General features: G+C 38.0%; 1 protein-coding gene across 3 annotated transcripts in view; it reads right to left on the bottom strand.

Moving 5' to 3' along the window:
- Positions 1-2103: 2103 nt before the first annotated feature.
- The window catches only part of SVOPL (SVOP like), a 30145-nt gene continuing 17396 nt past the window's right edge, over positions 2104-14852 (bottom strand). For all 3 annotated transcript variants that reach the window (XM_039362275.1, XM_039362266.1, XM_039362257.1), the window contains exons 13-16: positions 7718-7799; positions 7001-7090; positions 5158-5271; positions 2104-2523 (exon numbers count right to left, since the gene is read on the bottom strand). In XM_039362275.1, the coding sequence (XP_039218209.1) occupies positions 2512-2523; positions 5158-5271; positions 7001-7090; positions 7718-7799 (298 nt within the window). In that variant the 3' untranslated portion in view covers positions 2104-2511. The remainder of the gene's footprint in view (positions 2524-5157; positions 5272-7000; positions 7091-7717; positions 7800-14852) is intronic.

Below are 14852 nucleotides of genomic sequence, written 5' to 3' on the forward strand. Positions count from 1 at the left end.
CTGGAGCCTCAGATGTCTTGGACTCTGGCTTTTGCTGCTGAATGCCCAGCCAGCCTATAATGAAGCCTGCCTCATATAATTTGATTGTAAATGAGGGGGCTGACCAGGTAGATATCATCAAAATCTGGTTTGGTGCGGGAGTGCTTTCATCTCAGAAATGTACCATCGTGGGTTTGAGAGGTGGGGGTGGGGTGGTTATCATTCAGAAGGCTGCAGTGACCTCTTACTTCCCCAGATATAGCTGGATGTAAAACATTTTGTGAAATTGAAGCCCAATTCCCAGCAGATGTCACATATGAATCTGTTTTTGTCTCAGGGCACTGGCAAAATGATATGAGAGATAACAATGGATCAGTCCTTGGCCGTAGAGTTCTCTGTAATTGCTTCCCAATGCAGAAAGGTTGGGCCTGTTTGCATGGCCTGTCCAAAATAACTGATGTACTGATTGGATCATGCCTTTGTGGACTCCCTGTGATTATGGCTGCCTAGTTCACAGAAGAGTTTTGTGAGATAAACAATGGAAGAGATACCTAAAGCACTACTAGAGACAAAAGACAAAGCTGACCAAGTAAAGTTAAGAGCAAAGAAACATGCTTACTTTTCCACTCTTATTGTATCTGAAGATGGTGGCCCTGTTTTGGGTAACGGGTCCCTTCTGAATAAGAAAAGACCAAAGGTGAGCCCTTGGTATATTATCAGGGGGTCCTCCTGGACTCACAGCTCTTGTTGAAGCAACAGGTGGTAGCCATGACTAGGGAGGCTTTTGCACAAATTCATTTTATGTGCATCCAGGAAGCCTTTCTCATAGTCATTCATGCCTTGGTCACTTCCCTGTTGTATTAATGTGGTCTATATAGAACATCAATGCAAAATTTTGCCTATTCCTAAGCTGGTATAGAAAGCAAATTATCCATCTCAAACCATAGGATAATTAGTATCTAGGAAGAAAAATCCTCCTATCTTAACCAATTTTTCTCATTTGAATTTATTTCTTTTCTTCTTGGAACTCATATCTCATTCTTCATGTTCTTATTTTCACTTCAGATAACAGCAGAAGTAAGTGTAAGCTTCTCTATATTACTTGTTTAAATTAGTCTTAAATCAGGGGTCTCCAACCTTTCTGGGTTGGTGGCCCGGTGGGAGAGGGAGGGGCAGGTGCCTTGCATGTGCAAAGATGAATGTGGCCATCCGTGCACATGTGTGCACAAACAGGCTGTGAGCACGCGCACCATGCAAACAGCTACGAGCATGTGCGTGAAACTCACAGCGATGCCAGCACCTGTGAGGCTTGTGGCACCACCGCCGCCAGGCTTGCAGCAATGCCACAACCAGCATGAGGATCACGCTGCCAGCCCGCCTGCTGCCTGCCTCTTGTGACATTGCCACCGCCCGTACAAAGTTTGTGGCAATGCGCCATCTGTGTGAGGCACGCCACCACCCACCTGTTCACAATGCTGTCACCACCCGTGCAAGGTTCGTGGCAACACCGCCACCCGCGCAACAGTGGCACAAGGGGTAAGCTCGAGCACTGCCCAGCTACTCACGGCCCAGTGGGGCAAGAGGCTACGGCCCAGTAGTGGGCCGTGGCCCATAGGTTGAGGACCTCTGTCTTAGATTATCACTTCTGTGGAAGAACATCCATCCTGAGCATCGAAACTCCACTAGCAAAGATTCAGCAGAAATTTGAAAGAAACAACAAAGAAGCCATAGCACAGCTAATTCAAGTACTGAAATATAGAGATCTTAAGCAGTTAGTACTTCTCAAGATAAAAACCATTAATTAGCTACCTCGAGAAATGAAAAGGTCTTTTTTAAAATTTGTCTATTAGTGGAATTGAATAGCATATTCCGCTTTATGCAGTGGAATAAAGAAAGATGCAATACATGACAGTAAACATGACTTTATATGCTAGGCACATTTTAAAAAAATCTATGTAAGGTTCACTTTATTTAGCTGATCAATACAGAGATTTGCATTTGTTTCAGATAATGGAAACTAAGTTCATAAAACTATGTAAAACAAAAGGATACTTTTTATAACAAATTGAGAAAAATGGGATCTTTGAAAAAAGAAACTGTTGTAAGTAAAAACGTCCAAGAGGCTATTTTAGTAGTGAGTTATTTAATACAATGCAAGTCTCTGCTCTGTTTGCTTAATATGCACAAAATTCCAGAGATGGGAAGATTTGAAGGAGTAACTTATATACCCAAGGAAGGGGAAGGAAAGGAAAGAAATTAACAAGAAATTGTCACAAGTATGCAGATTAATGTAGAAAACTCTCATTTCATGCAGGTATGAACAAAATACCACATTGTGGTTTTCCTGTTTTTGCTATTTGGCCCTGACTATGTGACAGCTTTTAAACTTATTTAAACATGGAGATACTTTAATTATTATATTGATTATATACTGGAGAGAACTTAGTTTAACCTTGAAAACACATTGTCAGAATTGTAGGCCACACAAGATTCAAGCAACCAATGTCTTCTTCCTCTTCCAACAATTAAAGATCACTTTCTTTGCTGAAAAGGATTTTAAAAACAAACACAGATTTTAATTATTTTGCATAAGTCATTTGTTGCAATGAAACTTTACAATGTTAACTAAATAATCTTTTAACCCTAAAGTTTAAAAGATGATACTTTTAATTTACCCTAATGGCCAACTGTTCTGAAGCAATAATTCATGAATGATGCATGAATTTTTATTTTTTAACTGCAATTCTATCAAAATATATCTCATTCTTCATAAGCCACTTCACATCCTGATACCTTCTTAAGGTAGTATCTGTAGCATTCCTTACAAGATCATTTGATTATGATAGTAATAGCGCTTAGATTTATGTACTGCTTCATAGTGTCCCCAACAATCTGGGGCCTCATTTTACCAACCTTGGGAGAATGGAAGGCTGAGTTGAGCTTGAGCTGATCAGGATCAAATTCCTGGCTGTGGGGAGTTAGCCTGCAATACTGCATTCTAACCACTGCACCACCACGGCTCCTGGTGTGTGGTGTACCTCGGTTGCTAGTCCTCTGATGAATCAGATTTAAGGCTTGGTAATGTGTGACTTAATTGAGTAAAAATTAAATTTAGATGTCATCTCAAAATGTTATTGTAAACATAATCTTTATATCTCCATTGATGTTCCATATTGGGCCAATCACATGAATTAGAGCTTCATCAAAGTTTGTATAAGAGACAATTTAATCTCAAATTAGAGCCTGTTACAGAATATTAGAGATGGGGCCATGAAAGTATTTTTTTTTCTGTCATGAAACTCCCTACTCTGTTAAAGCTATATGCATTATAAACAACATTCTTATTAGGTTCCATAGATGCAATGCAACTTTTCACTGCAGTCCTCCACTTAATTTAAAAAGAATATTTCCAATAACTTATGTAATGTACTGTTTTATTAATACAGATCCCACTCTCTACAACAGACCTGTCAAACTCGTGATGTCATGTGACGTTGCACGATGTATCAGAGCTTTTTCCCCATTGCCAGCAATGGGTTTGGTATGGTTTACTCATGACACGTCTGGCCCATGGGCCAGCAGTTTGACACCCCTGCTCTACAAGTAATAATATACAGGTACTCCTTGAGTTACAACAGTCACGGAGCCTGCCCATTATTGTTGAAAGTTGAGATAACATTAAATGAGCCACATCATTAATCACCACCACTACCCATCCCTAATCTTCTGAATGCATTTGTTAAATGAATATGTGGGTCGTTAAATAAAGCATATGGTGACCTGGGTGGAACAGACTGTGACACCTAGTACAGGCACAGGCTACCTGCATTGGGCCTGCCAAGGCTTCTCCCTACCTTCTGAGATATCCTATATTTTGCTTCCTGCCCTTTGGGCATTCCTACCCCTCTCTTTTCACAATCACTTATCTTTTGAAGATATCCAGAGCTCAGGAAGTCAGAGTAGAGAAGGCCGCTTCATTGCTGGGCCCCATGGCACAACTGATAAAGAAATCCTGCCAATTTTGCTTTCCTGCTCTGTTCTGCTTCTCCAGTGCTACAAACACTAGCTTTATGCCAGCATTGGTAACCCCGGGGGAGGTGAGAAAGCAAAACTAGCAGTATCTCTTCTTGATTGTGCCACGTGGCCCAGCAATGGAACGATCTTCCCTACTCTGACTTCCTGAACTCTGGATATCTTCAAAAGATAAGTGAGCGAATGGTGACTGGGAGTAGGAAAAAGGAATGTGTGAAACCTAATGGTGTGACATAGCAGGGCCAGTGCCTATGGGGACCCGGTAGGGCAGGATGGTAGGGAAATAAGTTAGTAGGTGTGCTGTAGGGTCTCTGCAGTTGATCGTAAGGGTGAATGACCACAAAAGTGTTGCAGGGATCGTAAGTTTGAAATAGGTCTGTATGTAGCTTTTGGGGGTTGTGTTGTAATATTGAACAGTCATTAAATGCCATATCATACCTTGAGGACTACCTGTAAGTCTATACAGTCTACTAGCCTTGGTGCTTAAATGTACACTTTTCTATGAGTACACACGGGGATCCAGAATTACGGTAGCTATGTGTGGATGTGCGTAATAGTTACATGCAGGTAGTCTCCAATTTATGACTTTTAAATAGTTTAATATTTAAAGAATTTAACATTGAAGTTACAACACCACTCAAAAAAGTGATTGATTTTTGCAGTGACCTTATAGTCATGTGATCAAAATTTGGGCACTTGTCAACCAGCATGCATTTATGATGGTTGCAGTGTCCCAGGTTCATGTGATTGCCATTTGCGACCTTCCCTGCCTGCTTCCGCCAAGCAAAGGCAATGGGAAAAGCGGAATTCATTTAACAATCAGGGGAAACAACTATGGCAAAAAAGTTTTAAAATTGGGTATGACTCAATAACTGCATCAGCTAATGATGGAATTGTGATTGTAAGTTGAGAATTGCCTAAATCTGCATTTGCTTTTGAATATGGATCTTCATTATCAAGTTGCTAGCCATTTGTTTTAGGGTTCATGCCATAGTTGACTTCAGATACAAAAGTTGAAAATCCTTGCAAGGGTCTTTTTAAAAAAACATTTTCACTTCCTAAAATAAAGCTGACTTCCACAAGGGCTTTATATTTGGTAATAGAACTGAATGACCCTTCTCTTCAGAAGCAAGCTGAATTACCCACCTGAAGTGATCTCCCTTTGGTCTCTATTGGTAGAGTGAATGCTGAGATAGCACACACAATGCAAACCAAGGCAAAAAGGCACAGTGCCCCCAGGAAAGAAGCATTCATAAGTACCTACAATTAGATAATGTATTATTGCCATGTTGTGCAATTCTGACAATTCATCTGTAAATCCTTTCTGGCCTATTTTTTTTTTTTTTTATGGATTGAACCGTCTTTCAACAGAATTCCCTTTTCAGCCATGAAATGAACATACGTGGAGGAAGATAGCATGGAATTGCAATGCCAAACTTTTCTTATACAGGTAATCCCCGAGTTACAAGCGTTCACTTAATGCTCGTTTAAAGATATGTGATGAACGCCCCCTACTGCTTATGAGCAAGTCCCGAAGTTACGAATATTGCAGTACCACGGCAGTTGTTCGTCTTACGAGCAACCACAGTGGCTCTGCAACGTTCACTCTGGCTATTCTCTCCCTCCCTACCCCCGCCCTGGGTCTCCCTAGGCACCAGGCCTTCAATATCCTGTGAAGATTGAGATCCTTCGCTTTCTTGGATGCTCCAGGCCTTCGGTGTGTTTGCAGAAAATGGAGGCCTAAAGTAACGCGAGATCAGTGGGGCGAGATCTCACACTACTGATCTCATGTCATCTCAGGGTACTTTAGGCCTCCTGCAACAGAGAACAGAACCGAAGCTGGAGAATGCTGCTGTGTGTCTCCGGAGGCTGGATCGGGGCTCCGGAGGCCTTTTCCAGGGCACTGCAGCCTGGATCTGAAGCCGGAGGATACTTCCGCGACCTCCCCTCCTGTGGCCCGATCGGTGGTCCGGAGGCTTTTTCCAGGGTGCTGCGGCCCAGATCTGAGACCGGGGTAGGCTTCTGCGACACCCCCCCCTCAGCCCAACCAGGCTCCACAGGCCTTTTCCAGGCCCAATCAGGCCATGGGGGGATCACAGAAGCCTCAGATTCAGGCTGCAGTGGCCTGGAAAAGGCTGCTGGAGCCCGGATCGAATTGCGCAGGATGCACAGAACCGTTCCCCAGCCTCAAATCCAGGCTGCAGCAGGAACCGCGGCAGAGAGGAGTGATCTTTTCCAAGTGAGTCTGGCGCGGCGGGAAGGGAGGGGGAAGCTCCATTTCACTTGTAACTCGAGGACTACCTGTACACACAACAGAGGTGGAAAGCTCTCTATGCATATAATTAATGAAAATTTTTTCATGGTGGATATGAGGAGAAGGAAACTTGCTATCACAATGTTGCACATACATGTAAGAATAAATTATAGCTTTAAAACGGTTTTAGTTAGGAAAATACAAGGCTACTGCTTTAATTTAAGTAAAATGTTACATAATTCATTTCCTCCATACAAAGCTCTATGGGACTGCAAAGTCTTCTCTAGCTAAAGAAAAGTTTCAACATCTTTTTTCATTTCTTTGAAATGATGTAGCTGGTTTTTAATTACACTATAAGTCACTTTGAGCATTGTACTAAAGTAGAAAAGGATTATACATTTTTATTTATCACAGCACAGGCTTTTGTGAACTACTTGTAATTAACATTTTTAAACAATCTTGTCCGTTTTTAAATGTTTACCATCTTTTTCCTTTATTTATGTCATAGCCAAAACAGGATTCTGCATTTTGAATACATTAGTATCAATTTAACTTCCCTGATGTCCCTTTTCTTCCAAACGTTCTGGAAAAAATAATTAACTTATAAAAAAACACCCAAAATCTTACAAATCTGAATCTTGAAACATCCAGCAATCTATACAGTCTACTAAAAATATTGGGACTGGAATCTATTCTTGTATATGCAGTGAAATTATTAAACAAAAGATGTCTTACTTGTGCTATAAAAGGTGCTACCATAGCACCTATACGACATAGGGAGCCACTGGTCCCTAATCCAATGGCTCTCATGGTGGTAGGATAAACCTATAAGACAGTAGTAAAAATATGTAAGCATAATATTTGTGATAAAGTATTGGATGAAGCAGGGTAGTATGGCATTAAGATCTTAAAAAATAATACTGATGATTCCAAATATAGTTCCAGAGAGAAAAGAATATAACTAAACCTTTTACAAAATTTACAGAATTTAGAGATAATCCCAGAGTTTTGTTGAATTTAGTTAAGTGTCCTGGAACCAAAATATTTTATTACCAATCCTCTAAATTTGATTCCAGTGCAGCACTTGAGTACAAAACATTAGCCCTCATTTTTAAGAACAGATTCATGAAATTACCAATGTTTAGAGAGATAATGATTTTAAAAAAACTTAAGAAAATTCAGTACAGTAAAATTTTAAAAAGTTATGTTTGAAAACAGGCAAAGAACTCGTACTAAGTTATAGGTGTTAACATATTGGTTCCTGTCTATTCTGGTTTAGGTTGAAATGCCATATTATTTTATGTGGAATTAAATAATAAACTTGGTGAGATTTCTGAGTAAACTGGCCAAAGACTGCCCTGTTGAATAGAAAGGTTATAAAAAGAGGCTTGTTCAGAAACATAATTTAGGTAGTTTTCCACTTTGCAATTCAAGAAATCAGGTGGGCCTTACCTCCGCTGTGTAAATATAGATAGTATTGAAATTTGCAGCTACAAAAGCACGCAGCATAAAGAGGAAACCAATAAGACCAGTACTAGAATAAAGAAAAGATATGAAGAAAACAATATAATAATATAATACCAAAGCCTAATAGTTTACTAGTGTGTCCCACTTATGTGACCTTGGACAGTTTGAATGGCTATTGAGGGAAAAAGACAGTTCCAGTTTTTCATGTGGCCCCTTGGGAAAATTATTTGCCCAACCTGAGTTATAATAAATAGGAGAAGCCACATGTTGACTGAGGAGATAGAGCTTTAGTAGCTACCAATCAACAGCATTGGCAAAACTACATAGTTTTACACATACACAAATATTTAAACACATGTCCAAGCTGTTTGTTTCATTGAAACATAATCATTATTTAACTTCTCATAACATCAGCGCATTCCTTGGTATTTCTATCAGATGAAAGAACTGACTTTCATCATATAATATGTTAACACATAAAAACTGAAAAATCAATACATTTCAGGGAGGCAATCAATCTGTCAATTCCTTTTTTCGTTTGTTCACACTGAGTCTCATTGTAAATTTTTACAGTAGAGTAGGCATCAGATGGTATAAAGAAAACCTTGGCAATCAATTACTCTATCCAAACTGCCATTCACAAACATTCTCTGTTGGTACCAACTCTGTTTATTGCTATAGACTATACTAATGTGAAGATCTACAAATTATCCATTTATACTCACTATCTGTTGTTTGTGGAAAACTCTCAGTTTACATTAAACCGTTGCTCTAATTATTATACGATGGCAATTTGGAAATAAACCTCCATTTGGTTATCGATGACAGAAGCTTGCAGATACAGAGCTTTTATTATACACATTAGAAAACTACAACATTACATTACTTTTCAACACCAAAGATGCTTTTTCATGGGGCAACTGGACTTTCTTGTTTTTTCTTTGAAGACGTTTTTTCTTCTCATCCAAGAAGTTTCTTCAGCTCTGACAGTTCATTTGCGTTCTTTTAGTGAGTTGTTTAAGTTACCTGGAGGCTTATCTGTATCTTCAGGGTCACCTGATAGTGCAAATGGGTGTAGAGCCTTCTTGGAACTGTTGAAAGGACTGTGTTGTAGATTGGAGATAGATGATGTTGTATCCCTCCCCCTCTGTTGAGAGTGGGCTGTTCAATTCTGACATAGATGGACTCTTTGACCCCTCTTTCAAACCAGCGGTCCTCTCTGTCCAAAATGTGGCCTTTGTCTTTTAAATGCAGATGGGCTGCTGACTCTTGTTCTGATGGGCTTGTTCTCCTATACGTTTATGAAGTTGTTGTTTCGTTTCCCCAATGTACAGATCTGTACATTGACCGCTGGTTTGAAAGAAGTCAGCATGCCCCGACATTTCACAGTAGACTTCTGAATTGATGGTCGAATCACACTCCATGAACTTCACTAGCAATACTTCTTTGGTATCTTCACATTTAGTGGGATTTCTATGGCACCACTTCTGGTGTGGTGTTGGTTCGTGGTAATGCTTGCCCTCACACTGATAGACGCACCGAAGAACTCTTGAAGCAGTTCCATTGGGATGTTTTTGATCACCCTACCATAGCCCAGATTTGGCACCGAGTGACTACTACAAAGGAATTTCAAACCTTGTAAGACATTATGACAAGTGCCTCAATTTGAATGGTGATTATGTCGAAAAGTAATGTAATGTAGTTTTCCTTTTTCTTTTTTAAATATATTTTATTGATTTTTTTACAATAGCAATCTTTAGTGCTTAGTAAATAGCATGTTGTATGGGTTCATATATTTAAAAACAATAATAATTAATTTCTATAATTCCGTAATCAATATATTAATTAATGATGTATTTCCTTGATCTTCTCTTCTTCCAGTAGTATTCTCCTTTGTCAACATTGTAAACAAATATAATGTTTAATACTTTTGATATATACCCGGTTGGATATAAACATTTTTCTTGTGTTTGTACAAATAACAATAACATCAACATATAACATTTTTTCTGATCGACTTATGTTTCAATTATATTTGTAAAAGTCATCTTTAAATCACTCTGTGTCCTATTTTCAAGATTCTTATTTAAGCTTGTTTTCCCCTCAGTATTCAAACCATTCTTATCAGTCATAATTTTCTAATTTTCTTCATTTCTTCATTCACATCATTCCAATATTTTTACATTTCATATATTATAAAAAGTACTATACTACTTATATATCTTATCCCTCTTACTGTAGAGACCCTTTATATCCAAAATTTATCTATTCTTTTAACCATATTGAAACAAGTATTTAATCATATAGTGCTCCATCTGGTGAGTTGAATCAAATCTCTTGAATCTAACTCTAGCCTTCTTGTTTTCCAAATAGCTTTCCAAGTCAGAATATTTTCCTTGCTTGTGAGTGTTGTTGAGAATGACAAAGACAAATTAAGTAGGATGTACATTTTTTGTCTCCCAAACTCTAAATGATTCTCCTGGCTGCTCTGTAATCCATTTTGTTAGATCTTCTTTCTTATCCTCAAGTTTGTTTTGAAGTCCTGAAAGATAAAATATCTTTTTCATTCATTCATGTTGTGGCAAAATCTTGCAAATTTTCTTTTGTTTGTATTAAGCTGTAGTTCTCTTCATTTGTAGCTTCCATATTTGGGTCACTTTCCTCTGGTTTATATTCTGTTATCTGATTTGTTTGTTCGTTCTTTGTTGCCATTCTCTGAAAGTTTTTTAATTGTAAGTTTAGTTGAAGATGTGCTCATTTATGTCATCAAAGTTGTTTTTAATCTCATGGGTTGAAACAATTGTTATTTGAATCTGTCACAACATTGCATACATTTCTCCTGGAAAGTATTTGCCTTGTCTTGGAGTGTTGCTCCTGCAGATCTCTGATGTTCCAGGCTGGGGCCTTCAGAAGGGAATATTAGGTGTGGTTTCCTGTCACTTTTAGATAGGTATGCAACATCCATATTGTCTCCCCCCTCCAGATAGTCTTTCACTGGTACCATAGTCTCTGTGATTAGCCTTATCAAATCAGCCAATCATAAAATCCAAACAACCAAATCTTATATAGTTCTTATCTTTATATATGGTTTTTGTAATCCAATGTGTTTCCAATTTGTCAAAGCACCATTGAAAGCAGTGTTTTATAACAGTTCTTCTGTTCAGGAGTCTTACATTTATCAACCAGCCAAAATTGCAGTCCAGGATGTTTAGCCACCTAAGAGTTTTCCAGTAACTTCCCCCCAGATTAGCCAAAAGCCAAGGTTTTTCTTTCTCTGCAAACAATTCTTGAGCTTAGAAATCACAGCTCAGTAAGTATTTATAATCCCAGAAGGTCAGCAGTTTTTAAAACAAATGTGGCTCTCACTCTGTAGTAGATAGCCCAGTATATTTTCTTTCCTCCGTCAGCTGTTCTTTATTTGGCTAAAGTCTCTGAGGTTCAAAGGAAGAAGTTTTTCCTCTATTTCTGGGCATCTTGCCAATTTCTGAGTCAATGCGGCTGTAGTTTTATGCTCTAATACTCCAATAGATGTCAGTAGCTATTTTCCAACTTTTAAGACAAAAAATTATTTTCTTGTGATTTCTTATAATTTTATCAATACTCTTTCAGATGTGGAATCTTAGCAGTTTTCATAATTTTCAGATTTATCCAGACTGTAGTATTATTAACTTCATTTCAATATATTTCTATCCCCCATAAACATTAATTCTCTGCTTCTGTCTATGGAAGGGTAGGGGTAGTCCCCTCCCTTCTCACTTTCTGAGGATTTTTTTGCTTCTTGGAAATCTTTTCCAGGAAATCAGTTACAAAATAGGAGAGAGAAGTTCAATATTCTCACCCAGTTCCAAGCACGCTGTTCACAGTTGTCCTGGTTAATGCTTTTGGACTTTGGCTGACGGTAGCTTGCGCTAGTCAGCAAGGTGTGTGGTTAGCCATTCTGGAGAGCTTTCCCAGCTCAAACAGATCGACTGCCGTCGTTATGCAATCAGGGGGGGGGCTCTCCTTTGTCGCCTGTCTGGGGCGACCTTTGACACATTTAGGTTCCCTGGCAGACCAAAACCAGCCATGGGGTGTGGAGCCCTGCAATCCCTCGGCTGTGTCACTACGATACAAGACCAGAAGTAATGTAATGTAGATTGCCAGTCCAGATAGGAAAGAAAGAAACTTTATCAGTGTTGGTGTAAACAACCACAATTTTCCAGCAAGTTTGCACCAGAGAGAAACACAGACTAGTCCTTATTTATTTTAGAGATACACAGTTATGGTCACTACATTTACCCTACTTCCTTGTTCCTTTTCTTCTCCTGTCATCAGTTGATCATAGGGTATCTGAGCAGAGACCTTGTATTTTGCATTCTATAAAACATTTTTTTCCCAACCAATGCTCTCAAAATTTGTTAGAGGTCATCTCCCATAATTCCCAGTCAGCGTACTGGGGAATGCTACTGTAAAAATCCACACAATACTGATTATACATTGCTGCAACTATTTTTCACACATAGCCCCCCCCCATTTTTAAACAAGTTTTATTAGTTTTTTCATTTTACAAACCAGTGCTTAAGAATCACTGTGGTGGCAGGGCAATCAATTGTCCAAATACAAAATCATACTCATAAAGATCAAATTAAATCATTTTTTTAAAAATGCACCCCTCTCTATTCCCTCTAGTAGTATATTATATTCAAGTTAATATATTTCAGTACAACTAACTCAGTCAAAACAGTCATCAATAAGATTTCATCTAAATAAATCCAAATCCTATATTAAGCTTTACTATTTCAATTGCTATATTCCATGTTGGTAACATAAATACATAATTAACACTTCAAATGTCTCTCCATACCTTTTTCCCCCATTAACACAATCAATATTTATTTATTAATAACATTCCTTCTTTTTTTCTTAATCAATAACATTTCATCTAAATAAGTCCAAATCCTGTATAAAGCTTTACTATTTCAATTACCATCTTCCATATTGTTATTCTAAATACATAATTAATGCTTTGGGTATCTCCCCATTCCCTTTTTCCATAACATAATAAATATTTGTTAATATCATATCTTCTTTTTTTCTTTCTTATTCTTCCATTACAAAATAGCTATCATTCCTAATAGTAAAAATATTAATTCAAAAAAGAAAAGAGAAAAGAAAAAAAACCTATCATTCCCTCAATATCTGTGTCAAACTCCTTTAACCTCCTCCCAAAATTACGATTACCACATCAAATCTACTAATATAGAGACAAATGTCTTCTTATTAAATTCAAATCTTAAATTAATTTTTATTCAATCTAACATCTTATTTAACCATTTTAAGCCATAAATCAATCCATATCTAGTAAGCCTTAAAATCCAATATATAGAGCCTTAGATCAAAACTCTTAAATCTTATTCTAGGTTTCCTTTTATGCCAAACAGGTTTCTATAACACCGCCTCTATATCAATGAATAAATCATTTTTTATGCCTTGTAGTATCCTTTGAATCAAACAAGAGCGTCTCCTTTTCTGTTTTAAAGACCTAGCTCATTTGTAAGTAATCCCTTGTTGTTTTAAAGAGTCAAGTTTCCACATTTGAAATTGTTGAATAACAGGCTCAATTATGTCCAATTTTGTAGTTAATAGATGCTTATCCAAGCTGCCATAGTTTTCAGTTAGTTGAGCTTGTCTGTTCATTTCTGTTAATTTTAAAGTTGTAAGTGATTCAATTACAGTTTTGGTTCCTCGGAGATCTCATCAGCAAGCGTATAAAATAAGGTAGAATCTTCTTTGATCTTAGTTGATTCTGCTTCTGTTGTTTTTTGATCTATAAAATACTCAGATGTAGTCTGGGGGTCAGTTTGTAAGTTCAAAGCAAAAAGTCTGTTTTTATTGCCATAGTAACTCTTTTATTTGGAAATGTATTTGGTCAGTAGCTTCGTAAAGTTTTTCCAGTATAAGTTTATAGTCAAGTTGAACATTAGATTTCTCCATTTCAAGGAAAGTTAGAAACAATCTGTATCTTTGGTAGAGGCTGTGTTCAAAGAACATTTAATCAGTATCCACCCCCACAAATACAGCTGTTGAATTTCTTTGTCTTTTCCTTTTTATGGTAGTCTGAAGGTCAAAGCCAATCTCACCAACAGAAAAAGAAATAGTGCAACTTTAACTTTATCCACAAGGTGTCCTCAGTAGAATATAAAATCTCCTCCCAGACACCAGAAATATCATTAACAAGATCAGAAAACGTAGAAAAAAATAGAATTCTTCAGATGTAGACAAAGTCCAATAGTAAATAATATTCAATATTAAAAAGATTTTCCAAGACTCCAAAGTGAATAAAAAAAAATTAAGTAAAAATAAAAAGGCACTTTAAATTAATTCAATCCATAAGCTTCTTTTTCCCACACTCACCAACGCCGCCTTCTCAGAGCATGGAAATGATTTCAAAAGTGCTTTTTACAGGCACACACACACACACACACACATACACACACACACACACAGGAGAACCAAGAGAGGAAGAGAAAAAAGTCTCACCCGGCTCAGCCATGGTGGTTCCTGTGCTTAGATATTTTTCTGACTTCTGGTTTCAGCGGCTAGGTGAGCGGCCATTTTAGTGGCCGCTCTTTCTACCGTCGGCCCAAAGGAGCAATCTCAGTCCTTGGAAGAAGCTGCCGCTCTCCCAAGAACCTCCTCACCGGTAGCCATCCCTCCAAGGCAGCTTTTCAACCCAATTAAGGGTCTGCCGGCAGCGGAGAATCAGCTGGCGAGGAGAGCAGTCTCTTCGCCTAGCTGTGAGTGCCGCGATCCAGAACCGGAAGTCTCTCCCCCCCCCCTTCTGTTTTTGAAAATGAAAAACAGAAGGGGTCTCTGAATCAGATCAAGACCAGTTTTGTCTTGGAGCTCCTGGGAAACTCACAAAGATGGTCCTCTTTCACTGGTGTTCTCCAGTATGTTTCCTCTGAACTTTGGGGATATCATAAGTCATTATGTTTGTGTAATAGCAAGTTATTCCAAAAAATGAACACATTTCTGCTTTCATCCTTTGGATATTGTCAAATGTATAATTCCTGCCTGCAATAAATTGTTCTATTAAGCTAAATTATTTTAAATTTTAAGAGCTCAATGAATCATCATG

Source organism: Crotalus tigris, unplaced genomic scaffold, assembly GCF_016545835.1.
Source record: "Crotalus tigris isolate CLP2741 ecotype Arizona unplaced genomic scaffold, ASM1654583v1 scf7180000017588.1960692, whole genome shotgun sequence".
NCBI lineage: Eukaryota > Metazoa > Chordata > Lepidosauria > Squamata > Viperidae > Crotalus > Crotalus tigris.